A 14,207-nucleotide genomic window follows, 5' to 3' on the forward strand; every position below is an offset into this window, starting at 1 on the left:
TGTGCATTTGCATTTTCAATGACCTCCTCTTGTTTACAGTCCTTCAACTTGGTCATCAGCAGGGCTGTGTGAGCAGTAACACAGCCGACACCTTACAGAGCAAGTGACTTACAAAAACAAACTATGTGGGTCATCTTCAGCCAAGGTGGGGCCAGAGAGAGGCTGTTCTGGCTTTCCTGAAATAGCACCATGACCTAACCTGAATCCAAGGTAGTTTCCAAAATATGAATGGAATGAATATTGTGGAGGGTCTGGTTATGAAGGCTTGTCTGAGAACTAGAGAATGAGAATTCAGAAATACTACGACACTGCTGACAATACCCATCGAGAAAAAAAAAAAATCACAAGAAACCTAAGGTTTCTGGCCCCAAAGCCATTTTCTTCCCCTCAGAAAACAAGGATCATATGGTGTGTGTATGCAGAAACACAGCAAAAACTGACCAGAAACAGATCCCATTGGCTTTAGTTTTCCAACAACGTGAACCTCCTGACACTCCTGAAAGTAAGTTCCAATTTGGGGAGCATGTGACTAGGTGTGGGTTGCTGTCAGATGCTTTAGAGATGTCACTCCACTGGCTACCAACAACCCTATGAGAACAGGAGCCCAGTCCTCCCAGTTGTAGCTCTGAGAGGCCCTGCCATGGCTTCAGGAGTTCACACATCAGCTGGCAGAAAGAGAGAGAGGCTGGTCTGCTTCTCAACCCTCAACAGCTCTAAAGCTTCTTGAACTTTCAGACCCAGACCTTAGCATGCAGACTATTCAGTATTTCCTTGCCCAGAAAGCCCCTCCTACTTGGCAGCTTTCAGTAACGTCATCATTGTCACCTTGTGGTTCAAATTCCAACTCCACGGGACTTTCCTGGAGTCTTCTTAAGAACCCCACAGCCAAATAAGCAGCAACCGTGCCGGCCCTACTTTTAAATGACAGCAGAATGTGGCCTCTTGGGATCACCTGCTCTGTCCACTGGCCTCGGTCAAGCCATTCTGGTTGCTCACCCGGCCTCCTGAAACAGCTAACAGCGCATCCTCCCCCTTTTTTCCCTCCCGCTCAGAAGAACTAGAGTTCTTTTCTTTTTTGAAAATCCAGGATCTGAATTTCATTCTTCACTTGATCTTAGCCAAAAGGCCGAGAAGCGATTCTGAATTTCATTCTTGTGTCTAACACCTCTGAAAAGCTCCCCATTCTAACAACGTGGAGCTTCAGAGAGTTGCGCTGGCCTTCTCTCTGTCTCTGCTCACTTTGTGCCTGCCACACTGGTCCTGTTTAGGGCACGTTTAGGGTGATGGTGGTGGTGGACGGAAGGGACGGGGACGGGACGTCCCAGGAGTGACAATTCAGAAATGCCGCACAGCGTTGGACCGGGGTGGGGGTGGGGTGATAATCAGGGCTCGGCACAGCCCGGCCTTTGAAACGGGAGTTCACAGAATGTTCTCGGCCGTGCATGCTTCCCTAGCTCTCCCGCCCTGTTTACAAAGACCTGAGTCCACTCTGGGGATGACATCAGCACAGTGACCCCTGACGACCTCGCCCTTCACCTGCCGGCACTCGGGGGACTCACTCACTCTGCACCCCGCCTCCCCCGGGGCGCACGCGGCGGCGGCGGCGGCGGGGCAGGTGCCCGCCTCGGGGTGTGGGGCGGTGCCCGGGGGGGAGGGTACTGCACGGCAACGTCGTTACAAAGCCTCCTGACGGCTCTGAAACATCCCGCCCCTTCCGCTTCGGCCCCTCGGGATCCCCCCAGGTGTAAAAGCGCGGCTGCCCTCCGTCCACCCCCGACTTCCCGGTGCGCAGGCCTGCTCCTCCTCCTCCTCCTCAGAAGCTCCGGGCCCCACACGGCGCCCGGCGCCCCGAGTCCCGGAGACGCCCCCATGGTGACGTCACCGCCGGGGACGCCGGCGCGCGCTGCACCTGCCGCACAGCGCGCAGGCCCGGGAGTCGCCGCCTCTCCCCGCCCCGGGCTGGAGAAGGCCGGAGGGCGGATCCCCGGGGGTCCCGCAGCCGCAGCCCGCGGGGTGAGCCGCGCTTCTCCCCTCGGCCGACCTGCGGGAAGCGCCGGGCCGGGCACGCGCGTGCGCGCGGGGTTTCCCGCCCAGCGTGCAAGGGGCGCCGGGGCGGGGGGCGCCGTGACGCGCGCGGTGACGCGCGACGCGGCGCGACGCGGTGACGCACGCCCCTTTGTTGGCTCAGTAGCGGCAGCGGCGGCCGTGGAGGTGGCGCTCGGGGCTGTTTTCTCTCAGCGGCCGGAGCGGAGCGGCGTCTGACTGAGGCGGGCGGCCGCAGGCCCTGGCCCCGTCCCGCCTCCTGCTGCTCCTGCTGCCGCCGCGCGCCCGCCCGTCCGCCCGCCCGCCGCCGCCCCGCGCCGGGGACGAGTCGCGGCCCGCGCGGCCGCCGCCGAGGCCTGCGCCCCGGACAGCCGCCGGAGCCGGAGCCGAGAAGCCGGGGCCTCGCTCGCGGTGTCCCCGCCCTCTCTCGTCTCCCCTCCTCCTCCTCCTCCTCCTCCCTCCCCGGGCCTCGGGCCCCGCCGTCGCGCCATGGACTCGGACGAAGGCTACAACTACGAGTTCGACGAAGACGAGGAGTGCAGCGAGGAGGACAGCGGCGCCGAAGAGGAGGACGAGGACGACGACGAGCCGGACGATGATAACCTGGACCTGGGCGAGGTGGAGCTGGTGGAACCCGGGCTGGGCGTCGGCGGGGAACGGGACGGACTGCTGTGCGGGGAGACGGGCGGCGGCGGCGGCGGCAGCGCCTTGGGGCCGGGCGGCGGAGGTGGCGGCGGCGGCGGAGGCGGCGGCGGCGGGCCGGGGCACGAGCAGGAGGAGGACTACCGCTACGAGGTGCTCACGGCCGAGCAGATCCTGCAGCACATGGTGGAGTGCATCCGGGAGGTCAACGAGGTCATCCAGGTGAGCGCCGGCCGGACTCGGGGGGCCGCGCGCGGTGGGGTTGGGGCGGCGCTTCCCCGGGTCCCTGCCATGGCGGAGGCGCCCGGGCCCTGCGGCGGGACGGGACGAGGCTGGACGAGGCGGACGCGTGCCTTCTCCCTGCCCCTGGTCGGCTGGCCGGCTGGCTTTGGGGGGTGCTCTCTGCTTTCCGAGTCTTGGGGTGCGGAGGCTCCGGGCCCTCGGGCCAGGCGGGTGCGTGCCTTCTCCCTCCCCCTGGCCGGCTGGCTGGCTGGCTTGGGGGATGCTCTTCCCCCTTGCAAATCTCTGGGTGCGGAGGTTCCGGGCCCCCCCGGCGGGGCGGGGAGAGGCGAACTCGTGTCCCGTCCCTCCTCCCGGCTGGCTGGCTGACTTTGGGGGTGTTCTCCCCTTTGCAAACCTTGCGGTGCCCAGAGCTAGGGGGGGAATAGGGCAGGCCCGAGAATCGCTGCCGGGTGCTCGGTCGCCCCAAGCGGGCAGCAGAGAAGGAGGAAGCAGATCTGCTGGGCCGTTCCGGTGCCGACCGGCGGGGAGGGCAAGAGGAGATGCTGCTGCTGCTGCGCCCCAACTGGGCTTCGGGGGGCCCCTGCCCGCCCCGCTGGGCTGCAGTCACCGTCCTGCCCCCCGGAGCTCCGGCCCGGCCGCACCCCGCGTTCTCGCGGCTGAAACGACAACGACAGAACGCAGGATTCCATTGTGAGGTAGAGCCGCTCGTTTGCTGCTTCCGTGCTTAGGAAGTAAGGCTGGGTTGAAATGGAGGGTCGCGACTTTTCTGCACATTGCGCATCATTTTTCTTAAGCTTTTTTTTTTTTTTTTTTGCAGTTTCTGAGCTTTTGAGTTTTCGTGGCGGGGGGAGGGCTGGGGTACATCGGGAGTCGTCAGGGATATGGTTCAAGAATGGAAATGGTTTTGGTTCAGTGCAGGTCTTGGTAAACCCAAGTTCGGCCGTGAGTTCCTGCATGCTCCTCGTCCCCTTTAAACACTGTCCCTTAGTGGGCTGGCTGGCTGGATGCTCGTGGAGAAGTCAGCAGCTGTCATTGCCTGCTTGTTGACCTTCCATTTCCTACAGATTTTTGCGGTTTGTTTCACGATCAGCAGTTCGAAAGAGAACTGTCTTTGAAGGCACCGCTTCCTGTTTGGATAGGAGGGCTCATGTCTGCTAGTAGCAGGCACTTAGACGTTTTTCCGTCGATGACACGGGCTCAGGAGGCGCTTCAAGGTTTGCTGATGGAAGTTGACTGCTCTGTGTCTGGTTACAAGAAATGTGCTTGAATTAATCAGGCCACTGAATTGGGCGTTTTCTTTTTTTTTTTCCCTAAAGGAAAGCTTTTTGTAGCTGAATAAAATCTCTTTTCAGGCTTATTGCCTAGCTTTCTGTGATTTAAACTAGGTTTTTAAAATTTTGGGCATTTATTGCTTAAGTGTAAACTTGGTAGACTTGGTTCTACAATTAAATCTCATCCAGTTATTTCCATTCTTAAGGCTTATTTTAATGACTAAAGGTCCCAAAGAAGTTCTTTATATCACTTCTGGAACAGAAATGTCGTTGTGTGACATCATTCTTTTCTTTGTTTGGGTGAGAGAATAAATGCTGATGGAGTGAATTAGCAAGTCCTACAAAAGACTAAAGACTTTTTTTGTTTGAATGTGTTCTACTTTTATCTTGTTTCTATGCCTGATTTTTGAAAAAAAGTTCTAGTCTCTGTAAGGATGTTCTTAAATATAATTCTTGTGTATATCTGATATTGCATATTTATTAATTATTTGTCCCTTTTTAAAACTTCATACTTAGAGCAGTATAATCAGATATATCTGAGATTTTTATTTTCAAGTGGTATATACTTACTAGGTCTAAGAGGGGCTTTGGTTATGCAGTTTCATTTTGTTGCTAGATTTAGGCTTGAGTTTTGCAAGTAATACATGCACAGTATGGGGGAGGAAAGTTACAACGTGAGAAAAAGGACAATCAGAATAAACCTGTGGTCCTGAAAGGTGACCCTAAACTGAACTGCAGTTACCTTTGGGTGCTCTGGATAGCTGCTCATAGTTTGTAGTAACAGTGGACTCATGCGGCACATTTGCTTGAGTGGACAACAGGTGGCCAAAACCAGCATCCTCTGGGAACTCTTTCTCATGTCTGTATGCTACTTTTTTTTAGGGTCATAGTGATGATTTGTTTCCGTTTAACCAGTGCATTTATTTATTAGCTCTCCTTTTTATTTCTGGTTTCTGGGTTCTGTAGAAATTGCTGAAAATTCTCATAGACCAATCTTTACACAATCTCATGTCACCATGGTGTGGCTGGCAGGGCACCTGAGCTGACACCCGCTGTCTCCCAGGGGTGTGGCAGCAGGAAGCTGATTAGTGTTAACTGGACTCACCTGGACCCTAGTGCCAGCCTGTGGGTGTCCTGTCCTGTGGAATGTGTACTCCACTTTTGAGTGTGTTCATGGAATAGGTTTAATTATCTCAAAAAAAGAGCTTGCCCATTTCAAGTATATATCCTTGTACTTTGAAGGAGATTTGACTAGTTCTGCCAGCCAGTCAGTGCATGCTTTGCATAATACCATCATTTAAAAAGTTTGCCCTTCTGGGGGCCGGTGCTTCAGTTCAGTTGGCTGACCTCTGCCTGCAAGCACTGACATCTCATATAGGTTCCGATTCTTGTTCTGGCTGTTCCACTTCCCATCCAGCTCCCTGCTTGTGGCCTGGGAAAGCAGTAGAGGATGGCCCAAAGCCTTGGGACCCTGCACCCGCATGGGATATCTGGAAGAAGTTCCTGGCTCCTGGCTTTGGGTCAGCTCAGCTTCAGCTGTTGCAGCCACTTGGGGAGTGAACCAGCGAATGGAAGATCTTACTGTATCTCCTTCTCTCTGCAAATCTGCCTAATAAAAAATAAGTACATTTTTTTCTTAAGATTTATTTATTTTTATTGAAAAGTTAGAAGAGAATGATGTTCCAGCCTCTGGTTTTCTCCTTAGGAACCTGCAACAGCCAGTGCCAGATGAGGCAGAATTGGCACTCCACATCTGCATCTCCCCCTAGGTGTCAGGAACCCAAGTGCATGGGCCATCATTACCCACCACTTCCCCAGCACTGGCTTGCCAGTGTAGGAAGCTGAGACATAGGCATCTTAGATGACGGCTCAACCCACTGTACCCCAATGCCTGCCCCAAGTCTAAGCTTTTCAGTGAAAAAATACTTTGTAAAAAAAGAGATTATGGGGGCCCAATGTGGTAGCGAAAGTCCTTACTTGTAATAGCTGTGATCCCATATGGGTGCAGATTCGTGTCCTGATTGCTCCAGTTCCCATCCAGACCCTGTACCTGCTTGAGAGACTTGGAAGAAACTCCTGGCCTCGGATTGGTGTAGTTCTGGCTATTGTGACCACTTGAGTGAACGGCGGACACAATATGTTTTTCTTATCTTCTCTGTAAATCTGTCTTTTCAATAAAGATAAATAAATCTTTTTAAAAAAAGACAGATTGTTTGAACACAAAGAGAGAAAGAGATCTGTCTGCTGGTTCCCCCTCCAGCTGACTTCAGTGGCTAGGGAGCACCATTGTGAAGCCAGCACTGCTTTTGGGTCTCCCACATGGGTCACATTATCTTTGGCTAATTGCTTTAATCATATTTCACTGGTTAAATGAAAAGATGGAGTTAAAGAACCTCCCAAGTTTCAAGCCCTCAATTCTAGTCCCCTCAGTTTACCTTGGACTTAAATCTTGGCACCTTCAGATTTTGATTTTAGTCTGGCAGATGGAAACTAGAGAGATGTGATGCTGATGCACATGTAGGAGGAGTCAGTTCTGACGTCGCCTTTGGTGAGGGGTAAGGTTTCTTTGGGGATGGATACCCTCACCACGCTCCCACTTTCCACAACTGAACCTCTGGACTCAGAACTCCAACTATGGTGAAAATCACAGGATCTGTGGTCTGACCATGGAATGTATGTGTCAGGTCTGGGTCTCCACAGTTGCTGAAGCCTGTGCAGAGGACAGCATGCCCAGACGCACATGGGGGACATGACAACAGCTCAACAGCTCAGTGATGCCTGCGCAGGATGTCTGGTTATCTCATGGAGAGCAGAGAAAATTGGACAGCTCTCCTGGCCGCACTTTAACAGCGAGTATTTGGGTAAATGGAGACTAAGGTGGATTATATTGCCAGTGAACCTTGGAAGGATTTCCACATCCTTGGACTGGGGAGATCGACAGCATTTCAGAACTATCAGAACCACTTAAGCTATACCCTAGGACCATGCTCCACGTCGGAGACTCTGGGATGACAACGGGTGGCTGTTCCGCATTTGTTGGGAAGGTAGATTTTACGGAGAGCAGAGAGACAGAAAGTCTTCCATCCCCTGGCTTCCCAAATGGTCACTGTGGGCAAAGTTGAGCTGTAACAAAGCTGGGAGGCTGGAAATTCTTCCAGATTTCCCACATGGGTCTTGGTTTCAAGGACTTGGGCTATAAGCAGGTTGAAAGTGAAGCAGCCAGAATTCAAACGGCACCCATATGAGATGGCAGAATTGTGTGATTGATGATTAGCTTACTAAGCCACCATTCCAGGCACCTACAAAAGATTGCCTGTTCAACATTCTTTTACAAACCTCAGGACCCATCAAAGGAGCCCAACAACTCAAGTCCTCACTTTGCATGTGCCAGGGTCCCATATAGGCACCGGTTCATGTCCAAGTAAGTGGCCCTTTTCCCATCTAACTCCCTGCTTGTGGCTTGGGAGGGCAGTGGAGGATGACTCAAAGACTTGCGACTCTGCACCCATGTGGGAGACCTGGAAGAAGCTACAGGCTCCTGGCTTCAGATCGTCTTAGCTCCCGCCATTGCAGCCACTTGGGAAGTGAATGAGTGGATCAAAGATCTTCGTGTCTCTTCTCTGTGTATATCTGACTTTCCAATAAAAATAAACCATTAAAACACCTCAGTTAGAGCCAGCGTGATAGCATTGCAGCTAAAGACCTCTCCTTGCACGCACCGGGATCCCATATGGTCACTGGTTCTAATCCTGGCAGCTGCGCTTCACATCTAGCTCCCTGCCTGTTGCCTGGGAAAGCAGTCAAGGATAACCCAAAGCCTTGGGACCCTGTACCCCCGCATGGGAGACCTGGAGGAAGTTCCTGGCTCCTGGCTCCTGGCTTCGGATTGGCTTAGCTCTGGCTGTTGTGGCCACTTGGGGAGTGAATCAACAGACGGAGGATCCTTCTCTCTGTCTCTCTTCCTCTCTGTATATCTGACTTTGCAATAAAAATGAATAAATCTTTAAAAATATAAAAAGCCCTCAGTTAATGGTGATTTTGTTTCCAAGAAATTGAATTTAGATCTGCATATAAAGATAAGCAGATTAAGTTATTTGGGGGTGTGAGGGATGAAAGGCAGATTGTGAGTTTTTAATAAACTGTTTAGTGTGGTTTAGATTTTACTCTTGAACTTTTATCTTTTCCCAGCTGATCTCCTTGACCTGTATGTTTTAAGTTACTGTAGGGCTTGTTGATTTGCTCATGGCACTTGTCCTCTCGCCTCAAACTAATTTTTTTTTGGAAGGTTTATTTATTTTTATTGCAAAGTCAGATACACAGAGAGGAGGAGAGAGAGAGGAAGATCTTCCATTCAATGGTTCACTCCCCAAGTGAGCGCAATGGCCGGTGCTGTGCCGATCCGAAGCCAGGATCCAGGAACTTCCTTCAGGTCTCCCACACGGGTGCAGGGTCCCAAGACTTTGAGCCGTCCTCAACTGCTTTCCCAGGCCACAAGCAGGGAGCTGGATGGGAAGTGGAGTTGCTGGGATTAGAACTGGCGGCCATATGGGATCCCGAAGCATGTTCAAGGCGAGGACTTTAGCTGCTAGGCCACCACGCCGCCGAGCCTCAAACAAGCCTTCAGTGAGGTGGTGTTGAGAGCTAAAGTTGCAGAACTTATCAGGAGTGTAGAAATTCAGCAGATGAATTTATCCATGTGTGCTTTGAAGGTGTGATGATGTTTAGTGAGCCCTTTCAGGAAAGTCTGAACAGTGCAGAGGCTGAGAGGGATTTGAATTTTTCAAGTAGTTCACGATTTCTAGATTGAAACACTGAAAAATTACTTGGTAAGTATTTTATATTTTGTGAAGGTTTATTTGAAAGGCAGAGTTATAGGGAAGGAGACACACAGTTCTCTAGTTCATTTTCCAAGTGACTGCAAAGACCTGGGCCTGGCCTGGCTGAAGGCAGGAGTTGCAGGTCTCCCACCTGGGTGCAGGGGCCCAGGAACCCAGGCCATCCTGTTGCTTTCTCAGGAGCATTAACAAGATGCCAGATTGGAGATGGAGCAGCCAGCCTGTGCTGCATGTGGAACCATAATTTGTTATGGGCACAGTCCTGGCGCCTTGAATGTGTTTTACTTGCCCTATCTTGGGTGGTATGTGCTCAGTAGGTGTTTAAATTAAATTGAAGAACAATATAGTGTCGCAGATAGCAGCTAAAAAAGGTTTTTTTGTGGGGGTCTGATGTGATAGCTTGGTGGCTAAATCCTTGCCCTGCACATGCTGGAATCTAATATGGGTGCCAGTTTGTGTCCCAGTTGCTTTACTTTCCATCCCGGTCATTGCTTGTGGCCTGGGAAAGCAGTTGAGGTTGAGCATGGCTCAAAGCCTTGGGACCCTGCACCTACGTGGGATACCCAGTAGAGGCTTCGGATCCTAGCTTTGGATTGACCCAGCTCTGGCTGTTGGAGCCACTTGGAGAGTGAACCAGCAGATGGAAGATACTTGTCTCTTCTGTGTAAATCTGCCTTTCCAATAAAAGTAAAATAGATAAATTTTTTAAAATGTTTTTGTTGAGGTAGCATCTGTTCTTGCTTTTCTGTCACACATTTAAAAAAATTTTTTAGGGTCGAGAATTACGAGTTTGATGAGAAATACCAAATATTGTTCTGAGACTTCTTTGTGTGTGCGTTTGTACACAGTACAACACATGAGTTTGTGCAATCATCTCATTACTAGCTTTCTTTTTTGATATTTCACTTAAAAGAAGTGGTGGGAGGCCCACACTGTGGGATGGTAGGCTCAGCCTCCAGCTGTGGCATCTGCATCCTGTGTGAGTGCTGGATTGAGTCCTGGCTGTTCCTCTTCTGATCAGCTCCCTGCTTATTGCCTGGGGAAAGCAGTGGAGGATGGCTCCACCTTGGGTCCTTACCTCCCCATCGGAGACCTGCTAAAGGAGCTCCTGGCTCCTGGTTTTTGATCTGTCTTCCCTCTGTGTTACTCTGAAGTTCAAATAAGTGTCAGAATTGACCATTCAATATTTCTTGACTGAATGCAGTAGGTAAAGTATTGGGTAGCTTTTTTTTTTTTTTTGTTACTGAGACATTTATTTACAAAATGTCAAGAAGACTAATTCTTAGGCTTGCTTTGCTATGCTCTTTGAAGCTGTCATGCTTCTAACTCAAACATTGACTCCCAACTGCGTGGTTACATATTCTTTTTCTTTTCTTTTTTTGTTTTTTAAAGATTTATTTATTTATTTATTTTTATTGGAAAGGCGGATATACAGAGAGGAGGAGAGACAGAGAGGAAGATCTTCCATCTGATGATTCACTCCCCAAGTGAGCTCAACAGCCGATGCTATGCCGATCCGAAGCCAGGAGCCTCTTCCGGGTCTCCCACGCGGGTGCAGGGTCCCAAAACTTTGGGCCATCCTCTACTGCTTTCCCGGGCCACAGGCAGGGAGCTGGAAGGGAAGCAGGGCTGCCGGGATAGAACTGGCGCCCATATGGGATCCCGGGCGTGTGCAAGGCGAGGACCTTAACCACTGTGCCACTGCACCGGGCCCTCTTTTTTTTTTTAAAGATTTATTTAATTTTATTGAAAAGTCAGATATATAGAGAGGAGGAGGAGAGATGGAGAGGAAGATCTTCCGTCCGATGCTTAACTCCCCAAGTGAGCACAACGGCCAATGCTATACCAATCTGAAGCCAGGATCCAGGAACTTCTTCCGGATCCCACACAGGTGCAGGGTCCCAAGGCATTGGGCCATCCTCAACTGCTTTCCCAGGCCACAAGCAGGGAGCTGGATGGAAAGTGGAGCCCATATGGGATCCCAGCATGTTCAAGGCTAGGACTTTAGCTGCTAGGCCATGCTGCCGGGCCCCTACATACTCTTTCAATCACAGTTGTCCAGTTCCTAGACATTGAGTATGAACTAGAGACAGGTATTTTTCTGATTCTTAGCAAATAATTGTAATTAACAACTTCTAACATGGACATTTTTGTTTGTGACATTTTGGCCAGATATTCTAAATATATATCAAACCCAGAATTAATGCTTTGCATTTTTCTGGGTTTGTGTTGGTTTCTCCATCAGTCATTCTTAAAATTTGAGCATCATCCTTTTTTTGTTTTCTTGAAAGATTGATTGATTTACTTTTTTAGTGGAAAGCCAGACAAATATTTCATTGCTCCCAAATGGCTGTAACAGCTACAGCCAGGAGCTTCTCCCAGGGCTCCCACAGGGGTGCAAGATCCCTACTGCTTTTCCAGGCTACAGGCAGGGAGCTGGGTGGGAAATGGAGCGACTAGGAAGCAAACTTGCTCCCATAAGAGATTCCAGCACTTGCAGAGTGAGGATTTAGCTGCTGACCTCCTGCTGGGCCTTTTTTTTCCTCTTGTATTTTCTACCTATGAGTAGTTCTAATCATATTTCTATTGGAAATTTGTTTCATGTTACTTTCCTTTTTTCACTTACTACTAGTCTAGGGCATTTTAATTTTGTCTCCTTGTCCCTTTGTCCTGCTAGGCAAACCATTTTTCTTAGTTTCATTTTATTTATTTGAAAGGCAGAGACAGAGAAAATTGAGCAAGTTCCTATTTACTGCTTGGCTCCCTAAATGCCTGCAGCATGCAGAGCTGGGTCAGGTTGAAGCCAGGACCCAGTTGTTCACGGTCTTTCATGTGGGTAGTAGGACTCCAGCTACTTGAGAATGCTCGGCTGGTCTTGAGGGTCTGTGTTAGCAAGCAGGGAGTGGAGCCAGGAGCCGAGCCATGATGTGAAGTCCCATCATCAGGGGTGAGAGAGCGTTGGAAAGGCTATGCCAAGTGCCCGGACCTTTTGCTCAGTTTCTGGCAAGGATAACTCAGTGCTTGCTGAGTTTATCCTTTCCTGGCAAATGCTTGCTAACTTCATTTCCTTAATATGTAAATCAGTGAATTATTTTAAATTTTCCAGGTAATGGCAAACTCTATATATATATATATATTTTTTTAAAGATTTATTTATTTTCATTGCAGTCAGCTATACAGAGGAGGAGAGACAGAGTGGAAGATCTTCTGTCCACTGATTACTCCCTAAGTGACCTCAACAGCTGGTGCTGCGCCAGTCCGAAGCCCGGAGCCAGGAACTTCCTCCAGGTTTCCCACATGGGTACAGGATCCTGAGGCTTTGGGCTGTCCTTGACTGCTTTCCCAGACCACAAGTAGGGACCTATGTGGGAAGTGGAGGTGCTGGGATTAGAACCAGAGCCCACATGGGATCCTGGAGTGCGTTCAAGGTGAGGACTTTAGCTACTAGGCCACCACACCAGGCCCAGCAAACTGTATTGTAAGAATATGACAAGAAGAAAAGTGCTTAAATTCCAAGGAAACATAGCTTTTTCAAAGCCTATTTGAAAAAATTTAGTTAAGAGGAGGGAATCCATGGGTTACTCCCAAAGTGACCTCAACAGCTGGGGATGTTGGAGCGTCTCCTGTTCTCAGTCACGTTAGCAAGGAGTTGAATTGGAACTGGAGCAGCCAAGGCTTGAAGACTGCCACACACATGGCATGCTTTTGTGGCAGACAGTGGCTTTATTTGAGGCTGTGCTTCAGGCCCCTGAAGGGGTTTTTATATGCATGTAGGTACTTAGTGCTTTTTATGAACTTGCACAATGATTTTAACACAGTTGAATGAGTAATACAAGTGTTCTCAAGGTATGGCCTTTAAGAGCAAAATTATGTGACAACAATACTGATACTGTTTGCCATTTTAAGTGTGTTGACATTTTTCCTCATGCTGCCAAAGTGATAGGTGGGTCAGCAACCTTCAGCACAGATTAGATCAGAGGCTTCCTACTGTGCTGAGTACGAGGGCCAGTCTTCTGGTCTCCATGGAAGGGTAAACAAGATTGGTTTTATTACGATCTCTTCCCTTTAATTTATGCCATCCTAATAGTCTATTAATAGAATAGGAGTTATGCAGAAAGTTCTGCTGTATTCTGAAGTAAGGTGGTTGTCACACATATTTATGCGCAGTTTAGACTTTTGAGCTAAACAGTAATGGAATGTAATTTTTATTTGAAAGAGATCAAGAACAAATTATGTATATTTAGGCATATGACAAGTATAAGGTGTTTCTTCAGGTGACTGTCATTAAGGAAAGCACTGGTGGTATTTGTTGCCAATGACAAACTCAAGTTTTCTGGTGAAAATGAGGACTTTTGAAAACTGGGACTGATAGCTTGCTAGTACTTTCTGAGGGTTTGCATTGTGATACAATGGATTGAATTGCTGTGTGCAGTGCCCACATCCCATCTGAGCACCAGCACTCCTCCTGGCTGCTTCAGTTCTGATCCAGCACCATACTACGGCACCTGGAAGCCCTAGTGCTTGGACCCCTGCCGTGCACATGGGCGACTCAGAGTGCTAGGCTCTTAGCTTAGGTCTGCCTCAGCCCTGGCTGTTGTGACCATTTAGGGGATGTGAACCAGTAGGATACAAGATCTCTCTGTGTGTCTCCCTCGCTGTAACTCTCTATTAATATAATAAAGGCATTAAGCACCACATCTGGGTCCCTGTGTTCAAGTCCCAGTCTGCTCCCTGTTTCTGGTTTCCAGCTGATGTGTGGCCTGCGAGGCAGCAGTGATGATTTAAGTGCTTGGTTCCTGTCATGTGTGGGAGACCTAAATGGAGTTTCAGGGTCCTGGACGCTTGGGGAGTGAACCAATCTGCATTTCAAATAAAGTGGCAAAAAAAAAAATTGGTTTCTAAAGATTTATTTTATTGGAAAGGCAGATTTACAGAGAGGAGAGGTAGAAAGATCTCCTATCCACTAGTTCACTCTTCGAATGGCTACAATGGCAGAGCTGAGCTGATCCTAAGCCTTGAGCCAGGCACTTGTGGGTTTCTCATGCAGGTGCAGGGCTGTCCTCTGTTGCTTTCCCAGGCCACAGGCTGAGTGTTCAGGACACAAGCCAACACCTGTATGGGAACCTGGGAAGGGGATTAGCCAGTTGAGTCACTGCACCGGCCCAAGTGAAAA

General features: G+C 49.9%; 1 protein-coding gene across 1 annotated transcript in view; it reads left to right on the top strand.

Annotated features, from left to right (window-relative positions):
* The first annotated feature begins 2,187 nt into the window (after nucleotides 1-2,187).
* The window catches only part of ARIH1 (ariadne RBR E3 ubiquitin protein ligase 1), an 80,988-nt gene continuing 68,968 nt past the window's right edge, over nucleotides 2,188-14,207 (top strand). Inside the window, exon 1 of the mRNA XM_040969548.1 lies at nucleotides 2,188-2,907. Coding sequence (XP_040825482.1) covers nucleotides 2,533-2,907 — 375 coding nt within the window. The 5' untranslated portion in view covers nucleotides 2,188-2,532. The remainder of the gene's footprint in view (nucleotides 2,908-14,207) is intronic.

This window comes from Ochotona curzoniae, unplaced genomic scaffold (genome assembly GCF_017591425.1).
Source record: "Ochotona curzoniae isolate NIBS_2020 unplaced genomic scaffold, NIBS_Ocur_1.0 scaffold_4701, whole genome shotgun sequence".
NCBI classification, from domain to species: Eukaryota; Metazoa; Chordata; class Mammalia; order Lagomorpha; family Ochotonidae; genus Ochotona; species Ochotona curzoniae.